General features: G+C 45.2%; 1 protein-coding gene across 1 annotated transcript in view; it reads left to right on the top strand.

Annotated features, from left to right (window-relative positions):
• The window catches only part of NME8 (NME/NM23 family member 8), a 1,023,835-nt gene that overhangs the window by 186,373 nt on the left and 816,598 nt on the right, over window positions 1-20,864 (top strand). The window contains exon 5 of the mRNA XM_085606381.1: window positions 4,414-4,485. Coding sequence (XP_085462507.1) covers window positions 4,414-4,485 — 72 coding nt within the window. The remainder of the gene's footprint in view (window positions 1-4,413; window positions 4,486-20,864) is intronic.

The raw sequence follows: 20,864 nt of genomic DNA, 5'->3' as shown, positions 1-20,864 counted from the left end.
TAAAAACATGTTCAAGCAGAAGACGCTGGTGAGGTATGGAGGGTGCACCTGGAATGCTTCTTGTCTCTGATGGAAAAGATTAGCTAAACTCATGAGTGAAGACAAGATGGACTACATGTCAAATGAAGCCACATGAGTCTTATGAGACTTACAACTGGTGGTTACCATCTTGAATGCTTCGAGTATATGTTTCTCACGAATTTAGCAGCCTTTGCTAGGCAATCAAGAAACATAGTTACTACAGCTGGGACATTATTTATTTCAACCTTACAAAATTGCCTGGAATTTGATGAATGGCTGAACCAAATTCAGCAAAGTATTCTAAGACAACATTCTAAGAAAACATTTACATTTAAAGATATTGACTTTGCACTTGAACACCTAGTAGGATTATGATTTTTTTTATATTTTGCATTTTGTTTCTACAGAAGGAGTGAAACGATCCTCATCTTGCACAGACTTTGATAAACCTCTTAGAGGCACTAAGACATGGGCCTACAACCTTTTCCATAATAAGAGCTACTTATGCTCATTGAAAATTATACTGTGCTACTATTATTAGTGTAATAATATGGACTATGTCAGCCAACATTAAGTTAGTGAGCACAAGCTTCTGAGCAGTGATCACCTCGGCGTATCAGGCACAGTTGTTAGCAGTAATTTGAGCACTATCAGTCTCTCAAGAGCTACTTGCTGGAGAAGCTTGAACCAAGGTTCTAAGGCATTGATTTAAACAGGAAAGTGGTTGCTGGATTCCAAGAGAAATATATGGCAGTCATGTACTATCATTATGTTGCAGTTTATGAACTAGTCACATTGTAAATAAGCTGAGTCACAGAAGGCTATTGCTGAACATTAAAGGTAGTTATCTTTAGAAAGCAGTGCTTTATGGCACAGAGCACAATTTACATATGTTACATTGATTTTAATTGTGTTTCCGCTCTAGGAAAAGACAGAGCTTAATTCACTCATGGAGAGTGATACATACAGTAATTGGCATAATGTATATCAGATATAAAGTCAGAAGAGACTTTCCAGGTTCTCTCATTTGTCCTATTCTCTTTTTCCAGGTCTACCTCCGACCCTGGGTCTACCTCTGACCATAATATTGGGGTGCATGGTCGGCAGTGGGCCTAAAATAGTGTGGAAGCACACATCGCTCCCGTTGGATCTGTATTGCAACATTAGTTTATAGTGGTGCCTGCTATGGGGCCGTGGTTGTTGGGCAGTTGGGGGGGGTGAAAAAAAAAGAAAATTTTGCTTACCTGGCTGCCATCTCTCCTCCATTCTTCTTCCGTCGATAATGCAGGAACAGGAAGCACCCAGGCTCCGAGTCTCTCCCAGCCAATCACAACGCTGCTGATAGCAGCATCATGATTGATCTGAGCACCGTAGTTCAGCACTCAAAGAAGGAGTGGGAGACAAGGCATGTTCTCCATTCAGGCTGTAAAACAGCCGGGTGGAGAACATGCAAAGTGGACCTGACGGTTTGGCCTGCCCAAGATGCTGGCCAAATCGTCATGTAAACTTACCGCGCTTCCCTCTGCTGGCTTACAGCCCAGCCCTGCCCCACCCCTTAAACAAAATGGGCCAGTACTGTGGGGTGACGCTCCTCTGCCTTAGCGGAGGACTAACTGCTGTTAGTTTATCTTTGTTGTGCATATTGGCAAAATGCCTTGCTATGGGTCATTTTTGTTTATCATTGCTCCTTATTGCTCTAATATGCTTCATAATTTTCACAGCTAAAATGGTGCTTCCTATGGTTTTTTTGAGTCAAGGGCCTTCTAAGAAGTAGACAGTAGATTCAGACATGCATTTGATGTGTTTGTTGATCCTACATGTAGTCATCTCATGTGGAATATGCCATACATTTTCCTCGTGCCTTAAAACCACATTGCTTACTTAGCCAATTTTTGTTTTTCTGCAAAGGCAGGTAACTCCTCACTAATGAAAAAGTAATTTTAGTCTACTGAAGATCGCCAGTTGATCCATTTTAATCACTGTGTCTGGTTTTAAAATGTCATATTGCTTTTTAGAATGAATCTTATCTTGGTTATTTGTGTACTATATTTTGTAATAAGTCACATATAGGTGTTCGAATTAACTATTTTTGAGCATCGCATCAAACAGTAGTTCTCATGTTTCAGTTCAGGTTTGTGGATTGCTGATTGTAATGAATGATCTAATTGTCTTATGGGGTTGAGCCTCTGAATCATTCTGCTCTGTTCATTAGTAAAGACCTTTTTAGAATGTACTACAATCTCTCCAAAGATGGAGCAATATCATAGAGGTGCTGTGTTGCCAAGTGTCCAACTAGGACCTGCAAATTGAGGTCTGGATAATATACTCTCTTCTTGCTCTATATTATGAATAATGTTGATTACAGTCTATAAGATTTGTACTTTGAATGAACCCCAGAGCTTAAAGAATAAATTGTCTATGAATCTTAGCCATATTAAAATATGCTGAATGTGATTGTTATATCATTCCGCCATAGCACCAGCTCCTCACCAGCCCATAAAAAGGTTAGCATAGCTAGGAGTAAAGCAGGTGCCCATCATCTGTTTGTATAGTTGCTCTTGGAAGAGAAATTTGTCATGTGTAAATAAAATGAATTTATATTAATATTTAACATAAAATATTTTTTATATTTATTTCCAAGTTAAATTAACTTTTTTATATTTCCAATTCTTAACCATTCAGAGATCATAGCCCCAACGGCATGGTCTCCCAAGGGTACATTGTGTGGAAAAATGTTAACCCCTTCAGTGCCACGCCCTTTCCCCGCCCTGTGCCGGCCGTTACATTAGCGGGCGGGGTTTATGACGAGCTGGACTCGTCATGGGCACAGCGCAACCGCGGCCCATGACGAGTCCAGCTCGTCATGGGCACTGAAGAGGTTAAAACAGATTTAATTCAAAAAGATTAAAAATACTCTTATGCTAAGTATTATTGCAAACTCATTTTATATGTACTTTAAATGCATAATAAAATAAAACAAAAATGCTACAGCATTATTACATTTATATTGGATTAAAACTTTAATTATTAGAAATATATTAAATTATTTTTTCCTGAAGTTTAAATTACAAAATAAATTCCTGCCTAAAGAGAAAAATATAATTTTAATATGCATTAATGATAATTAAGTGTTGTATATGATTAATTAACATGTATTTCATTTCAATAACATTTATTGTTACATTATTTTTTTTAATTCAAAATAGGCTATTAAAATATTCATTAAATAAAACGTATGTGCTATTTGTATTTTTTATCATCAATTTATATTTATATTTGTAACAATTTTAAATAATATAATTTAATTTAACAATATTTCCAATGGGGTTTCATCTTAAGTTCCTACCTTCATTATTGACTGTGGGAGGATGTTGCCAGTGGTTAACCAACTGCAGTTCTGCATTTGCTACTTTTTTGTTGTTTTTGTAATTTACACTCAGAGTTTGTGAATACCAAAAAGTAGAAAACTTAGTGAAAAGTGTAAACTTACTCAAAAGTGTAAGTTAGTCTTTTGAATCAGGTAAATTTACACAAGAGATTATTTCTCAAGGAAAACATCAGCAACCATGGCCTCTATGAGAAACGTTCCAATGTCAGAAACATTTAGGCCTATTTATACCATCTCTAGACTCTACTGTCTAGAATTGAACTCCAGAGCAGATATCCAATACTTTGTGCAATCCATTTGAATAGACATACCATCTCTCTGCCTTTCCAAATGCTTTCAAGAATCGATCTGCTATTTGTTGACTGTCACTTCTATTGGGGCGAGCGTACTATTTTATTCAGTATTTTTAGCTATCAATACAAATCCTATGATGTAGAAGGAAAGGATACATACATACAGAAAATAACCCAAGTTCTTCATTCACAGAAGTCATAAAAAACCTTACCTAGTCCATAATCTTAATTTCTGTGTTGTGTATTTAGGAAACTGATTTATTGTTATCTTTTTATCTAATTACATTTTTGCCATGTTTAAAAGAAAATGTAAAAGAAATTCAGGTAATGTTGCCTGCAGAAATGTACATGATGACAATACAGTATTCGGTAGCTAGAGATGGTATCTTTAGAATACTGCTGTGGGATTCAATACAAGTAGGACTAACTAGTGTTTATGCCTCTGATAGTTATTTTCATGAAACATAGACAGATTACAAGTAAGTAACTTTTCTTTATCCTTCAAACAGGATGGGCAACACTGAACTCTCTTTGGAATGTTATCAGTGTCATGTATTGTTCAAAGATGTTATGCATTAGATGCAAATGATTATTCAGAAATGTAACAACTTTTTAAAGGTATAATAATCAGGCATGCTGCTATAAAGCAGAACACCATTAACTGTGGTTTATTTAATAAAAATCCATTAATCATAGATTCATTTGTGATAGGCTCCAGCTGACAACATTGAATCACTGAAGAGATTTAGAGACCACTGTGAACCCCTATTTCTTGTAGTTACTGTGAGTATATACATTTTTCTCTTTGCTAGTGCTACCTATTTCTATTTTACAAGTAATATTTTAAGAGAACTACAAAATAATGAAATACTGGCAACTCACTTTGATTTATATTTCTGATACATAATCTAAGAATCAGCCAACCTTCTGTATCCAAGCTTCTCAAGTCCCAAATATAAATTACCAATCATTAGATGGTACTGGAGAAGTGCAGATACAAGGGCTCATGTCCACCTAAACAACTCAAGCTCTGTTACCATCTCTTTCCCCTTCCTAAACACAGTCCTTAATATTTCAGTCTGAGCTCTATATCTGGAGACAGTACAAGGAGGTGTCTCCTTAATTTCAAAGACTGTTAATCTTTCTCCATGGATTGAGATTTTCTGGATTGGCTGGAGTGATTCTAGCTCCTGTCCTTCCTAAGTCTGATTGGTTTGTTCCTAAGCTCATTTACTCTATTTCATTATGGTGCAGATGACCATGCCTCCACAGTTTGTTTGAATTTCATTCTGTTTTGCCGGGGCAGTGGGTAATCCTCTGGGTAGGGATAATTGTGCAGGCAAGGTGCATCCTTACCAACTAACCTCTCTTCTGCCAGTCTGATGGGCTATTACAACAGTGGCAAGAGTTAACCAAAGATAATATTAGTTCAGGAGAAGATAGAACACTCATCCCACTGTCAGCCAGCATATTGCATGACCCCGCTCTCAATGCTTGGTTAACCATCCCCACCACCTGGACCACAATTGCGGTCACCTGGAGGAGTTTTCCGTGAGTCAAGTGAAACATAAGACATGAAGAGCATCTGCAAGACTACGGAATTCAGTGCTGGAAAAAGTTGTCAAACTTGGGCTTCTTTTTTGTGTGTCAAACTGACACCATGAGGTTCAGGAAAGGAATGTAGACAAACCTCATAAACTGGCTTTCCAAGATGGTGGTCTGTCCCTGTGATGCTATTCGAGGTTTCCAATCCATGATGGGGAAGTCTTTTCCTGTTTTATCATTTCTTGTTTAAATCATACATAATGAGACTTTTCCAAGTGATGGCTTTGTCTTAATGTAATTATTCCCTTACTTTTCACGCCCCCTTCCTATTAATTGTATGCTTGAATTTTGCTTCTAGGAAGTGGAAATTCTACTGGATCTACTTTGCAAATATTCTTGCTTGGCTCCTCTACCGTCATGTCAGGAGGAATTTGAAGCCTTGTTATGAACATCTCATAGAGACATCTAGCCGCACATTCCCTACCTTTGAATTTCCCAGACATCAAACTGGATCTGGAAGATTTTTGTGTGAGCAGTACCCCTGCATGTTGGTAGGTGGCGTTGATCCGCTCACAGCATAACCTTGTCTGCATCGGAAGTTATGTCCGCGTTCCCTATGTATGTGTCACATCTGCGAGCTCATGTCAGTTTTTTTCTTTCCGTGCCAGTTAGCTCTGACCCGGAGAAAGGGCTGCCCCTCTGTTGCTTTTCGACAGAATTTTTTTAAACATTTTGTAGAATTCTTTTTTGAGGAATGTTTCCCCATGGTGAAATAAATCTGTGGATTGATATTATCTCTACTAGATAATGCATTACTGGAGGTAAGTAGCTTGTTCTTCTGTGTTAATCTTCATCTTCAATCAAGAGTTACAAGATTGCAAGGTTTCTTTTTACCCTTTGTGCTTATTTGCTTCTGACTGGGACCCTCTAAAAGAGGCATTTGCACCTTTAATCTGTACTTATCATAGCAGGATGTCACCGTTGCTAGTGGAATGAGTCTTACTTTCCTCAGGCAGTCAAGAATGGGACTCACACGCTTGAAAGCTGTGTGCATGACATTGACTAGATCATAATTCTGAGGTGGGGACAGGCTGGTATCTTTGAGCTGGGGCCACTAGAGGCTGGCATGTTGGTAAACATACCCACAAAAAGAGGAATCATAGTTCTGATGGGAGCATTCAGAGGGAATGGATTGTTATTCTTACCATTTACATTACAACCACTTATGCCATTTCTGTTAAAAAAAACATTATCCAGTTTTGGCGCTTAACATTTTGGTACACTGATGAAGAGGCTGCTAAAAGTTCTGCAAGAGGCAGATGTATTCTTTATATTCTTCATTTTCAGGGAAAATATAGTATGTAATGCCTGCATAAACAGAAAATTGTGTTTGACCCCATTAGACAATGCTGTGATTTCATGGCAAGCTGTGTTGGTTTCTCAGCTGGCAGCTATTTTCTCACCTCAGCTCAACAAGAGGTGATGAAATGACAATACCACATTTTCACTTGATGTACCCAGTCACATATGGCTGGGTGGGGAAATCTACCAATTGTTTTCAAATCGAAGCAAGTCAGTGACAGATCAGTAGGAGCTGAAGGTGATCCAGGGAGATTCTCACCAACAGATTTGTTTGTACTAACAACGGGACATAGACTAAACGTAGTGCAAACTATTGATAGCTCTGGACTTCATTATGGTGGTGACTCAAATGCCTTGGCATCCACTTATAAAATATGCACTCCAACATGATGTTAACGACCTGCTCATCAAGCAATAGCAATCCAAATTCCCTGAGAAAAGAAACAAATAGATTCTTTGGGCTAGTCCTTCATATTAAAATAAATAAAGGAAGCTCATCAGGTAAGACGCCTACAAAATGGTAACCTGCCAAAAAATTAATCTTTTGGTTTTACAGGATGTATATTTACTTGCAATTGGCTTCTAGGACATGCACCTCCACTTACAAATTCTGGTCTTACCAGTGGTTTGTGAAGTTGCTATGGAGTCCAGTCTCCAGTGTTGCTATTAGTTGTGAATCCACCTAAAAAACTGTTTGCTCCATTGACAGTTCTTTTGCAGTCACTGCAGATCCTTTTATATCCTTTCTTGAAGAATTGGCTAATTGTTGCAGCCTCGGATCGCACGGAAATACAACAGGTGTGTGAAGCTCTCCCACTTAATGGATTTGTGATTACTAGGGTCACAGCTCACTTCTCTCAATACAAAAATATGAGTTCATAGCTCCGTTTTGCATAGAGGTGTTTGGTACCTGCATCAGCAGCAGGAGGAGAGGCTTTGAGCATATTTAACTGAATATTTAACTGAATTGCTGAGTCAAAGCCCGGCCTGCTAATGGTGCATAGGATACAAGTGGAGGTGGACAGCTGCACTACTGTAGCACTGCTTTTGTGTATTCCAGTAACGGTCTCACTGATAGATGTATCTTATTGAGACTTCTAGTTAAAAATTCCTTACCTTAGAATATTCTTTAGGCATGAGACTGGGTTTGGAAAATTTTGAGCAACCCCCTTGTGCTCCAGTAGGTGGCAACATTTAGCTCTGCGTGGCTTCATCAGCGTCGTCCGCACTGCGAGTGATGTACATGGTGCATGTCTAGGCACCACACCAGGCCTCACTTCCATCTTTTTGACACCATCAGCATGGATCCAAACAAACTCCCCTCAGTCAGTTTTTTTTATCCTTATTTTGAATCCCACTAGTGTTTCTTTCGTCTACCCTTTTGGGACTTGTCCCCAAAGACACCTACTGGGTTCAACCCCTTGTGGAGCCTATCACAGGCAAATGTAATTGACAGACCCCAATTTGGTGTGTCTGTGGTGTCTAGAACGAGACCACTACTTTAGAGCCTGCATGGATTGCAGGACCATGAACCCGAAACCATCCACGAGCGAGCCATGAAGCTTCTGGCCAATTGCCACACCACTTCATGCTGCTCTAGGTCCTGTTTGTGAGGATGGTCTCATGACCGGTCACAGAGTCACTTACACAAATTATTGTCATGATCCTGGACATCTTTAGTTTAAGTTCCACATGAAGAAGTCCAAGAAGTCGAAGTCCTCTTCAACTTCTCCATGTTGGTCACATTCATCTGACAATGTGAGGAAACAATGCCACTAACCCAGGTCTCACTTCCAGGTTGTACCTGTATAGACATGCCTGACACTAGGTACGGTCGGCACTTTCCTGAGTTTCCCAAAGTCAGAGCTATCCTTGGCCAACTGTGTGAGTTTTATGAGGCCATAATCCTTTCGGCCAGTCAAACCCCTCTGAGCGGCCTCAGGCCCCATGGGCTTGGAAAGGACTCTGACTGGGGTTCTACTGCCTGGTTCACCCTCTGCACCAATCGGGCCCTCAGGATCCGTTGATGGATCCAGATGGGCCCGGCCTTGACTTCGAAACCTTCTCCGGGGACTGTCCAAGTGGCGCCATTTCCAATGCCACCGACACCCATCAGCAGTGTCAAACTAATCGTGATTCCTGACTCCGATACAGAACCTGATGCCGGCTCCAATGCTGACCAAGCCCAAATAGCCTGAATTGGAGATGAAACCCTATTTCCCCCATAAGGACCCTCTCAGGAATATCCATGGAGGGAATGTGAGATTCCTATGTCTACTCTGACCTTGTATGAGGACCTGGCTGATGCCAGTGGTCAGGGCACCTCAACAGACACTGGTCTGCTCTCTCCTTACACAGTTACTGTAGAGGAATTCCTTCAGCTGGTGGTCCGGAGTGCAGCTGAGATCCTGAATCTTCAGCTGCCCACAGTTGAGGCCAATGTCTTGACAGAGGGGCTTCAGCCTGGGCTGTCACAGTCAGAACTTGCATTCCCCATTAATGTAGTTCTCACTGATGTCTTGCTTGGGACCTGGGCCAAGCTCTACACAAGTATTTCTGTGCACAGGTGTATCTCCCGCTGCCATTGCCCTGAGTCTGGGCATCCGGCCTTCCTCATACAGCTCCTCACCCTTGGGACCCTGGTGGTCTTTAGGCCTTAACTTCCAGGATAAATCCCAGCATGTTCCCTACCATACCACTAGATAGAGAATTCAAGAGGCTGGATACCTTTGGAAAGAGGATTTTCTCTTCCATCAGCCTAGCACTGTGGTTCGTGAACATTGCATGCTTTTTCAGCCTTTATTTCCATGCTATATGGGATGTGGTTGTACTAGTGCTGCCTATGGTCTCAGAGGAGGCCTGAGCCATACTCTGCCAAGCTGTTGCTGATGAGAGAGATGCTGCAAAGTTCACAATTAAATGTTGATTGGATACTACCGAATTACTGGGCAGATCCATAGCTTCCACTGTTGTGCTCCAAAGTCATGCCTGGCTAAGGACCACTGGCTTTTCGGGGGCATATCCATGCATCCGTTTTGGACATGCCATTAAATGGAGCTCACCATTTTGGAAATAAGGCGGGTTTGGCACTTGAATGATTCATGGAAATTAGGAGCCCCGACAGTCTTTGCGCCTGCTGCCGCCTACGCCCGCACACAGCCCGAGCCTGGAGGCGCATAAACACAGCAGCCGGGCCCACAGAGCGGGAGTCCATTACCAGCAGGAGGGGTGATGAACCACAAGCCCCGGCAGTCTTTGCAGCCATTGCCGCCCACGCCCGCACAGAGCCGATGCCCAGAGGCGTATAAACACAGTCGCTGGGCCCCGCACTGCGGGATGCTCGCGGGCTGCCCATTGCGCCCATCAAAACCCGGAAGAGGCTGGACTGGGCCACCCCCTAAATTCTTGGATTAAAGGACACCCTAAGGTCCTGTGCTTTACATTTCAACACGCATTGTATTGATAGCGGCATTTATTTTATCCGTGTGGGCATCTGTGTGCGCATAGGCATTGGGCTACTTACCTAGGAACATCAAAATGCATTATGGGGAAACGCACCAGCCAACCACCACTCGTCCGCCCCTCCACCACTTTGTACTGTATGTTGGAGAGGGTGGTCAGCATAGTGTCTTCTGAAAGAGAACTAACAGAGCGCAGACTGTCCCTGGGTAATTAAGCCATACATATCAATCTTACATCTGGAGGGTCGCCAGCGGGACCATCAGTCAACCATTACAACTCGCGGCCCTGTGCACCAGACAGTTGGCTCTAACTATGCCCCACCTCGAGTGGAGGCCCCCCTGACGCCCAAGAGCCTGCCCGACCTACAATATTGCTAGCCACGGTAGTCTCAAATGCTGTAGCCACAGCTGCTGTGACCTCCAAACGCCAAAGGACTCATGGGAAGCAGGTTTGCTCCAAAAGAAAACAGCCTCCACGTGCCAGTTCTTCCCGCAGCTGTTTGCCATCATGGATGCAGTCGTCATCATAATCTGGCGCTAGTCCACTGGGCCTGGCATCGAGCAGCAACTCCAGCCACTCTATTTGCACACAAATGGAAGCAGGTTCAAGAGCACTAGACACTGGGGAAGCTTTCGTTAACTCTTCCTGCCCACGGATCGCTGATGCAATAGATATGAAATTCAAATCCCTATGGGAGTGACTGGATTGCTTGGACATTGCAGTAAATAAGCTCTCTCTGCAGGAATGGATAGCTTCAATTAACATTACACCAGGGGGGCATCTACCCTCCCCCACTGAATGTCCTAACAAACGCCAATCCATCCACTGCTGTTTCATGCTCGCCTGTCTGCCACCTAGTAGTGCTCCCTTGTAACACTTGCAACACCTGCACCCAACTAAGGGAATACTTCCCTCGAAGACTAACACAGCACCAAAATCCGACCCTCCTGATCATGGCCGCCCCACTCTGACTGGGACTGATCAATCTGCGCCCCTCATCCCTACGCTTGCACCTACTAACTGCCCGATCGGTGATCGACCAAGCCCGAGTATACCTAGTAGCACCACCCCTGACCCTCCAAGTGGAACCCATTACAGGCCCAAAACAGATGTGCTGGGCCGACCGCCGCAAAAAGAACAATGGTTAGACAGAATGCAGAACAATGTCATACATTCACCCCAGTACAGAACTCTGGGCCTAAATCCATCGTTTTTTTGCTCACCATGCCATTCCAGTTTGGACCCAGCCATATGCAAATCATTCTTGACCCTGCGCCCAATGGGAACAGTCCAGCCCGAACTGCCATTCCAGGTCCTCCCTGGACTGGAAACAAGCATCCTAGGACCGGTTTCAGGCTTTCAGCCCTCATCAGCCAGGATAGCTTGACTCCAGTGGCATGGAGAGCACAGGACCCATTTCTGGGCATACCCTCCCCACTCGGGGTGACAAATGCAAAAAGAACAATTGATGGACAGAATGCAGAACAATGTCAGACATTCACCCCAGTACAGAGATCTGGGCCTAAATCCATCGTTTTTTTGCTCGCCATTCCAGTTTGGACCCAGTCATATGCAAATCAGTCTTGACCCTGCGCACAATGGGAACAGTCCAGCCCGAACTGCCAGGCCAGGTCCCCCCTGGACTGGAAACAAGCAACCTAGGACGGCTTTTGGGCTTTCCCTCATCAGCCAGGATAGCTTGACTCCTGTGGCCGCCAGCAGCATGCTCCTATGTTTCGGTATTGGCAAGGGAGCCACCCCTTAAAAGGGAACAGAGGGAAACTTGGGATCGATTGCACTATAAAAGCATGGACTGGTTTCCAAGAACAAGTGATTTAGGGTCAAACATGCAAGATATTATTATTAAAGGCAGGCGGAGCTGGCGTAGTGCCTCTACGTGGAGTTCCGTGGAGTTTGAAAAAAACTCTGTGGTACTCTGCTCCGCTCCCTGCCACCTCTTCATAGAAGAAGGACGGCGAGGAGCAGGAAGGAGAACGGCCAGGCAGAGGAGGAGGCAGCCATGCAGGTAAGTGCCTTCTTTTTTAATTTTGAATTATTTTGGGAGGTTGGATTGGGCTGGCTAATTCCTCTCCGCCACGGAGGGGAGTTTTGCCTAAACTCTGCGTTCGCAACAGAGTGCGAAGTGGGCAAAAATCCACAAAATCCACTGACGGAGCGGAGTTACCTGCCTGGGGATAATTATCATGGCATGAAGAGTGGGCTGGGTGGGTGATACACTCAAGAATATTTAGGGGCACTGTATTGTCATCAACTATCACAGACTGTCCATGGTTAAGTCACCGTTGAGATGCCAGGAGACCATATCTACCAACTCGCCAATTATCTGGTCATTACCACTGGCTTATTTTTTACAAACCAATCCTCAGTAGTCTCCCAAATGAGCCCGCTTTACCATTTTCCCCCCCAAAAAATGTGGCCCTGACCTTCATAGACTCCCAGGACCTTCTACAATTGCCGGGGCCGATAATACACCCATACATGCTCCAAACCCACCTGAACCACTAGTGTCACACGATAATGTCACCATGCTAACCCCTAAGGCCTGCACAAATCTTGATCCAAATCTTGATCTAAATATACTCAGTTGGAATGTCGCTGGCCTACAGTCAAAAATAGACCTAGTAGACTGGCTGGAACTGGTTAGACAGCAGGACATCCTGATATTCCAGGCAACCTGGGCCTCCAAAGATATATACCTCAAAGGGTTTGTTTGTTTTAACGCCATGGCTCCAATTCCTAAATCTGGTCGTCCATCCGGTGGGCTCTCTATTTGGGTAAATATTGCTGCGAGGGGCAGCATAAAGGTTCTACATAACCATAGCAACACATTTCAAGCTTTGCTATACAAAAAGGGGTATCTATATACTTACTAAATTTCTATTAAAATGATTTTTACAATTCACCCAAAATTAGTTTCTGCAAACTATTTGACCTTGTTACCACATTAGAGAATAGCAATGGTCCTGACACAAAAGTTGGCATCTGCCTGGGTGGAGATTTTAATGCTAAACTCCCTAGCAGAGACACCGTAGCGTTATGGCTAGGGAGCAGAGGACAACCTTGTCATAGGTGTATGGAATTAATGGAACACTTGCAGAACCACTCTCTAAGTAATGTTATGGACATTGCTGCTGTAACCAATGATAACAACTTACCTGATCCAACATTTAGAGGGAGGTGTTGTGCAAGCACTATCGATTATATTTTTATCTTACCTGCACATGAAGATTTCCTAGTGAAAGCTGAAGTTGTCCCCACACACCACAGTGACCACAAACGGATCCAAGCATTGTTTAAATTGTCCCAGACTCCGACATTTAAATTAGAATGTGGCACTAGGGACTTGGCACCCTCAAACGACAAATTTATTTCTCACATTGGTGATCAGCAGTGAGGATAGGACTTGTGTTTGTGAAGTGCCATAAAGTGATTTTGTGTACACTACCCTCCCATATTTAAGACCATTTTGAGTTCCAAATTCTTTCTGATTGGTCTTTTTATTTTTTTTATTAATTTCTACTCTACTTGACTGTTTGTGTCTGTGACTCCATTTGCAAGGATCGAGTTTGAGCTTGCCAACCTGGAGAGCTACACTGTGGCTGAGCACAAGACGTTTTGCCAGAAGAGGGGGTTGCCTGCATAAAGGAGCACCAGACAGGTGAAGCTCTAAAAAGCCTAGAGGGCCTGGGTGGAGGCCCTTCAGTAACCATCCACAGATGACCAGGGGGGAGAGGATGATGAGAAGGCATAAGAGCAGGACTTGCAGGAGGTTCTTGGAATGCAAGCTTTTAAGGTGGGGGTGACATACTCCCATGACTGGAGATACCTCCACGTGCAGGAAGCAGTGTGTCCTCTCTCAACCTGTCTCCAGAAGAGTTGGTGGAAAAGAATATAGAGAGAGAGTGCAGGGTGGCGATGACCCAGCTCAGGATGAAGGAGGAGAAGGCTGAGGTCGAGAGGTCCTTGGAGGAGAAAGATGTGTTACTGGCTCATGAACTGAGCCTGAAGGAGCTGGAAATCAAGGGCTAATAGGCAGAGTTAAGCAGTGATGGTGGCAGCATACATGCCCTCTGAAGACAAGAGTGTCCACATTCCTAAAGGTCTGGTGCCTGACCTTTTTGTGAGAGAAAAAATTGAGAGTGGTTTGAGATTATGAAATTGGCTTACAGATTCACATGATCCCTGAGGAGCATTTGGAGGTCTAGCCTGTAGAGGCATTTCCCTAGTGAAGGGAGGGACATCCTACGATACCTATAGAAGGGAGATAGGATGAGGGTTCCCCATGAAGGAACCCTTGTCAGGAAGTATGGTCTCACCCCAGAAAGGTTCAGACAGCAGTTTAGGGACAGTCTGAAAATGACCCAACAGGGGTTGTGGCTCGATTTAGAATGGAGCAGGATACTGCTTCTCCAAGCTCTTATTTTCTGCCTGCTTCAGTGTCTCCACTAGTGCTCAGCCATGTGGTCCAACACTCTAGGGGGCTGGAACCTATGGAGTCCTGATGATCACTGCTGTGTCTCCTCTAACCAGGGGTAGTGCTGGCTAACTTTCTCCCTGGCTGGAGAGACGGTGCCGTTTTGAGAGGGCGACGGTGTGAGGCCAGCAAGGCCTTGGAGCGATGAGAGACCAGGGAATACAAAGGAGAGCCTGGCAACTGTGATGACTGAGGTATGCCCTCTGGCCGGTAGTGGTGGACATGTGAGGGGGAGCCTAACTCCTGGAGCAGAGAGGCCTGGCAGGCCACCAGAGAGGTGGGTCCCCCATCTTGTTGGTCTGAACTGAGGTTGCAAAGTGAGCTAAAGAATGATGATGGATTCAACCTAGATCTGTGACTGGGGTGAATGTCTGAAAAGGTTCAGCACTCTGTCCATCATCTCCTTGTGTTTGTCATCTTGCCAGCCACACTTTCCCTGACCTTGGGCACGCTTCATAGGCCTCTTGTTACCTGACTTCCTCCCCACCAACAAAGGCAGCGGCCGACTGGGGGAGCCCCCTGCCAAGGGAGGTTACGAGGTGTCCTGCAGGAGTGATAATTGCATGAAGCAGTGGCCTGTAGCATGGAGGGTGCAGTCTACAGGGTTGTGGCCTGGACTGGTAAGGTTAGCAGGTGCAGGATGCCCTCTTTGTTTGGGGTTTGGGGGGCCGTGGAGGTCAGACATAACCTGGAGCTTTAGCAGGCCTCACCCCGATATTAGCCCCAATAACCTTTGGGACTCTGGTGAGACATTGTGATTGCCAGACTGGAAGTGGCACCCATGGAGAAATCTTCCCCCCAGCCCATGGGCTGGATGGCATGGCTTGAAATACGGAGATCTCCCAATCAGATGCTGATTGGTAATCCACCTCCTCCAACTGTTGAAATGTGGGGTGAACCAGGGCCTACCTGTCACAGAGACTTGGGACCTGATTTAGATCTCGGCGGACGGGTTACTCCTTCAGAACGCTGACGGATATCACCTCCGCTGAAATATGAATTTCATTTTATCCTATGGGATTTATATTTCAGTGAACGGGATATCATTCAACATTGTGATGGAGTAGCCAGTTCGTCGGGATCTAAATCAGGACCCTTGGTATGCTCGCTCCCTCCTGACTTGCCTCACCCCGCACTGTAAGACAGAATGGGCCCTGCCACATGGAACCTGGAAACATCCTGTAGGGGTCTGCCTGGGGAGACCTGACCCCCATTCACGGATATATAGCCTCCCGAGTGCTCCCTTGTCCCAATACCTTCCCACTGCTGAGACCTCGGCCCACTGGATAAACTCAAGCCACTGCCTTGGGTGGGTAAAGCCTGAACTTTATGGAGCTGCTTGCCCCCTTCCAACGATATAACTAGCCTGCTCCAGTGCCTTCCCTCCTTACTATGCAATGAGGCAAAGCTACAGGAGACATCTCAGTTGTCTCCCTCTTTTCTAAATATATTTTGGCGGACATAAGCTGCAAGGGCGAATCATCCTTGTAGGCTCTCGGGGTTCCCATTGCCAACCCCATCATCAGGACTATGTGGTGCAATCTCTGAAGAATATTCACTGTGAGATTGGCTCATTCAAATCAGATTTTAAGAGCTGCATACAGAACCTTCAAAAAGATGTTACTGCCGAGGACACGAGTATGGACGATCTAGAATGAACAATGGACTCACACGCAGAAGACCAGGAGATGCTCTGGCACTGCAGGGCCACCCTTGAGGACTTCAGGCCAAGCAGGAGGACCTGGACAATCTCAGCCACAGGAACAACAACAACACACACAAATGGGGGGTCCTCTGGGGAGCAGGGGGGCAGGAAATCACAACATTTACTAGTGACCTGCTCTGTGCCATCTAGGGTAGATCGAAGGACCAACCCTTAATCCTTGATAGGGCGCACCTCATCACAGCCATGTCTGGTCACCCTGATGTCAACCCTGATATTCTAACCAGAGTCCATTTTTTCCAGGACAAGAAAGCTATCTTGAGGGCAGTACCGGGGAAGGTAGATCCCATTTTCTGAGGCCACTTGGTCCAAATTTTCCAGGATCTCTCCCCCCTGACACTCAAAAAGAGGGGAGATTTCAAGCCGGTCATGGAGAAGCTGCACAACCAGGGGCTCAAATACCAATGGGCTAGCCCCTTTGAGCTTCTCTTCCTGTGAAAAGGCAAGCAAAGACTAGTGAGGTATCTGACAGAAGCCAAACACATGCTGGGATTGCCGGAAGGGTCCCCCAGCCGGGAACCCTTGCCCCACCTGAGAGACCGGATGGTTGGTGCCCTGTTTGGCACGCGGTCTGGTGGCTGCGACCCTTATCGCAACTCCAAAGCTAAAGGCCTACATGCAGCTGAAGAGGACATTATATCGCATTTGCACAATATGAAGCAGAAATCCTCGTAGTCCTCCATTGATAAAACATGGCCAAACAATGAGCACCATTTACATTGGACCATATGGCTATCATGGAATACGTTGACATACTAATCTTTCTTCCTTTACATCAGGGACCATGGAACTAGGGCCTGACTTTTTTCATCGATATTTCTTGTTTGCTTTCATTGTATCTACACACTTTTGATTCCCACTTCACAGCTCTCAACCTTAGTAACGCAGTTCTGGTCCCCCTCCCCCAGACAGGGCATTACTCCATCAAATGTTTCTAGGGACCCTGGGAGCCGGTTTCTGACATTGCCGGTTGAGAGTGGTAGGACAACTCTGAATTTCCTTAACTTATGCGCCCCAAATCAGGCATGAGATGCGTTTCACTGAAAAGTGCTCAAGGACCAACTAGGTACTGCTGAAAGGGATCTCGAAATGGGAGGAGATTTTATTCTAGTCTAGACCCCAAACTGGACAGGAATGCGACACACTTCCAGGTTATGGGAGCCATTTCTAGATTATTTGTAGGGAGGTGTCTGACTGTGGACTGGTCGATGCATAGCGCTGCTTCCTCCTAGATGCAATAGACTACTCTTTTTACTCTCACGTACACCTCTCCTAATCCCACACCGATGACATATTCCTCGTGCAATCCCTCCTGAGGGGCCTCAACTCTGCTATGATGTCTGTCATTTCCATCTCTAATTATGCCCACATTGAACTCACCTGGCCACAATGCATGGGTCCTTCACATGCCCCCCTCGCTTGTGCCTCTCCCCCCATAGGGTCTGGGATGGCTTCAAGGCAACCATACCAGGTGTCATCTTTTCCGTCTCTATAGCTAGGATGTGAGAGTCATGCCTGTTGGAAACTAATCTCACCAAGGAGATCTGTTCCTTAGAATACATAGACAAGTAGCATGCCTTGGCATATAACAGACAACAGCTGGCACTGCTGTAGGGCTAACTGCGGGCTCTCCGGGTCAACAAAGCAAAACGGTCGCTTTTGGCACTTAAGTAAAAGTATTCTGATGGGCGATACGGTGGGCACCCTCTTGGCCTGCAGATTGCAACATTCATATCCCTGCTCCCATATTTATAAAATATACACAGAGAACACCGGCTGGGCTATTGGTGAGTCAGACAAGCAGACGGCCTTCTGGGCCTATTATTAGCTCCTTCACACTAGCGGTGGGGATGTCCCAGCTGCTATTGACTCCTATGTCCGGGATTGCCCTTGGCCACCCTTAGATCCTTATACTGCTCAGGACCTGTAAGAGCAATACATTGCAGTGAAACTAAGTAGAGCTCTCAGGGAGCTTCCAGTGGGGAGGTCACCAGGCCCTGATTGCTTGCCGGTCACATTCTACAAAGTGTTACGCCCTTTCCTGAAAGACTACCTGCTCGGGCTCTACAACTCCTTTAACACACCACTGGTCTCACTCCAACAATGTCTGCTGCAGAAAACACACTTCTTTCTAGACCTGTCGATTAAAAACATTGTCGAACATGGACGCTAAGATTTACACTAAAATGCTGGATACCCGGCTAGAGTCCCTTGTGCTGGCTTTGATAGACCCTGACCAAGTTGGTTTCATCAAGAACCGGCAAGGTTCTGGCATTATCAGACATCTCGCTCATTTAATGAAAAAGGTTCATGTGCACAATATCCCTGCCTTCCTTCTATATCTGGATGCTGAGAAGGCAATCAACAGGGTTAGCTGGGTCTTCCTACATGTGGTCCTTCACAAGATGTGTCTGTGCCCCAACAAAATTATGGCCTCCTATACAAAGGCTAATGCAACCATTCCAGTAAACAGCTCGGCTACCCAACCTTTCATACTCTACTGGGGTACCTGTCAGGGTTGTTCCCCTATCCCCCTTGCTCTTTGCCCTTGTGGTGGAGCCCTTGGCTATCTGTATAAGGCAGGCCTGGACCATCATTCTCATTCGCTTTGGGGGGCAAGATCATAAAGTCTAAGTCTTTGCTGATGACCTACTGCTTGCCTTGACAAATTGGAAGTCTTCCATTCCTGCTATGGCTGAATGCCTGCAAGCATTTAAAGCAGAGTGTGGAAGCAAGATTGACATGGCCAAATCACAGTACTTAACCTAGCAATCCCGCAACAACAGCTTTCATGACTGCAGGGACTAGCCCCCTTCCATTAGGTGATCCATTCTATCCAGTATCTTGGCCTTCCCATTACCAACTCCCTGCAGACGTTGGAGGCCATTTTTCCTGGCTAGGCTGCCTAAATGTTGTGAAAATGAACATCCTCCCTGCACTACTTTACCTTTTCCATTTGCTTCCCACCCCCATGCCTGCAGAGTGCACTAAACATATGCAAAGAGATCTCCAATTTTTATTTGGAAAGGGAGACAATCTTGCATTTCTAATACCCTGCACATGCTCCCCAGGAACCGCGGGAGTCTTTCCTGCCTAAACTTTCTAGATTACTACTGGGCTGCCCATTTGCACTTCATCTCCTAGTGGGTGTACAGAAAAAGTGAAAAACACTGGCCTGTTGACCACTATAGGGCCTGGCCTGGATCCTGAAACTTCGTCTTCGTATGGCATAGACAACGATCTGGACAGTCCTTGATATATGGGACAGATTGGCGATAGGCAGAGGCCCGAATATATTCCCCTGCCCGAACACCCCAGTAGCACACAATCCTGATTTGACACCTGCACTCTACCCGAGTTCCTTCACAGACTGGGAAAGGGGCAAATGTAGGATCCTACAGGACATTTTTCAGGGACTGACAATTAACATTTTGAGCAGTGTAAAACTGAATTCAATATCCCGACAAGCTACAACACCAATATTTCAAATTGCGCCATTGGGCTTTGTTTTCCTCTAACACTTTAGGGGGCACTTAGCCCCTTGCACCCTTGAAACCTTAGTCTGTGACTTTGAAGGATTTCGAGACCTTACCTCCAAAATGTATGATGTTGTTGTTACTGCAGTCCCGCCTAAATCCTAGCTATCCGCATCTCACGAAATGAGAGATTGACAATACACAAATCATTTCAAGGAAAGAGTGTGAGCTTCGGCTTTGGCACACTCTAGTCATTGGAACAACTATCCTATAAACTTTTATTCTCAGATAAGAAATTCACATGCCTCTGGCAGCCTGTGATCGACTATGTGTCCTGGATGGAAGGTCTCCGCTTCTTCCCACCCAGACTTTGCACTCTCCACTTATGCTTCACACAGTAATTCAGTGGGGCCTCTAACATTGGTAAACTGTATGACGGGGTGTTCCTAGGCCCCTTTGGCATGTCTCCTCCCACTTACTCCATCCCCCTTGTTTTTTTAGCACATGACAGCGGTTTCTATTCCTGCACAGTTGGAGAATAGTTTATTAGGGTGTATCTTTTTTTTTCTGCATTGTTTGACCCATTGGCCTTTTTTGTCCTGTGCACAGGTGCTGCCATACAGAGCCCCGCCACCTTCCCCCCCACTTCCTTACCATCATATGGTTCTCTCTCCAGAGGAGTGGGAAGGAGTCACATGGTGGTCTTTATTACCCTGACTGCTAGACTGGAAGGGCAGAGGTAGGGGATTACCTATTCCTTCTTCCTATATACACTATGGCGTCCTCTTGCACTCCCTTCAGATCTTCTTCTCTACTCTCGACTTGTTGTTGGCTCAACAGACCTGGGTGGATTGTGTGGATCCCTTTTGCAAGGCACAGGATGGCTGGGTGATGGGCAGTGAAGTAAAGGATTATCAGGGGCTGTACAATTGCAAAGGAACACATGTTAAGTCTTTGTTTTGCATATCAGATTTACAGTAAGTTTTCTGACCCCAGGGAGCTTGCTGAGGAGGCAGACCTTTGGGTCAGCACCAGGGTCCACAAGGAGATATCGGAGGGATCACCACACGCAGGGACAGGGTTCCTACCAGAAGAAGGA

This window comes from Triturus cristatus, chromosome 5_2, assembly GCF_964204655.1.
Source record: "Triturus cristatus chromosome 5_2, aTriCri1.1, whole genome shotgun sequence".
Classification (NCBI taxonomy): Eukaryota; Metazoa; Chordata; class Amphibia; order Caudata; family Salamandridae; genus Triturus; species Triturus cristatus.
The sequence above is the reverse complement of the archived record's forward strand: the minus strand, read 5'-3'. Positions and strand labels throughout refer to the sequence as shown.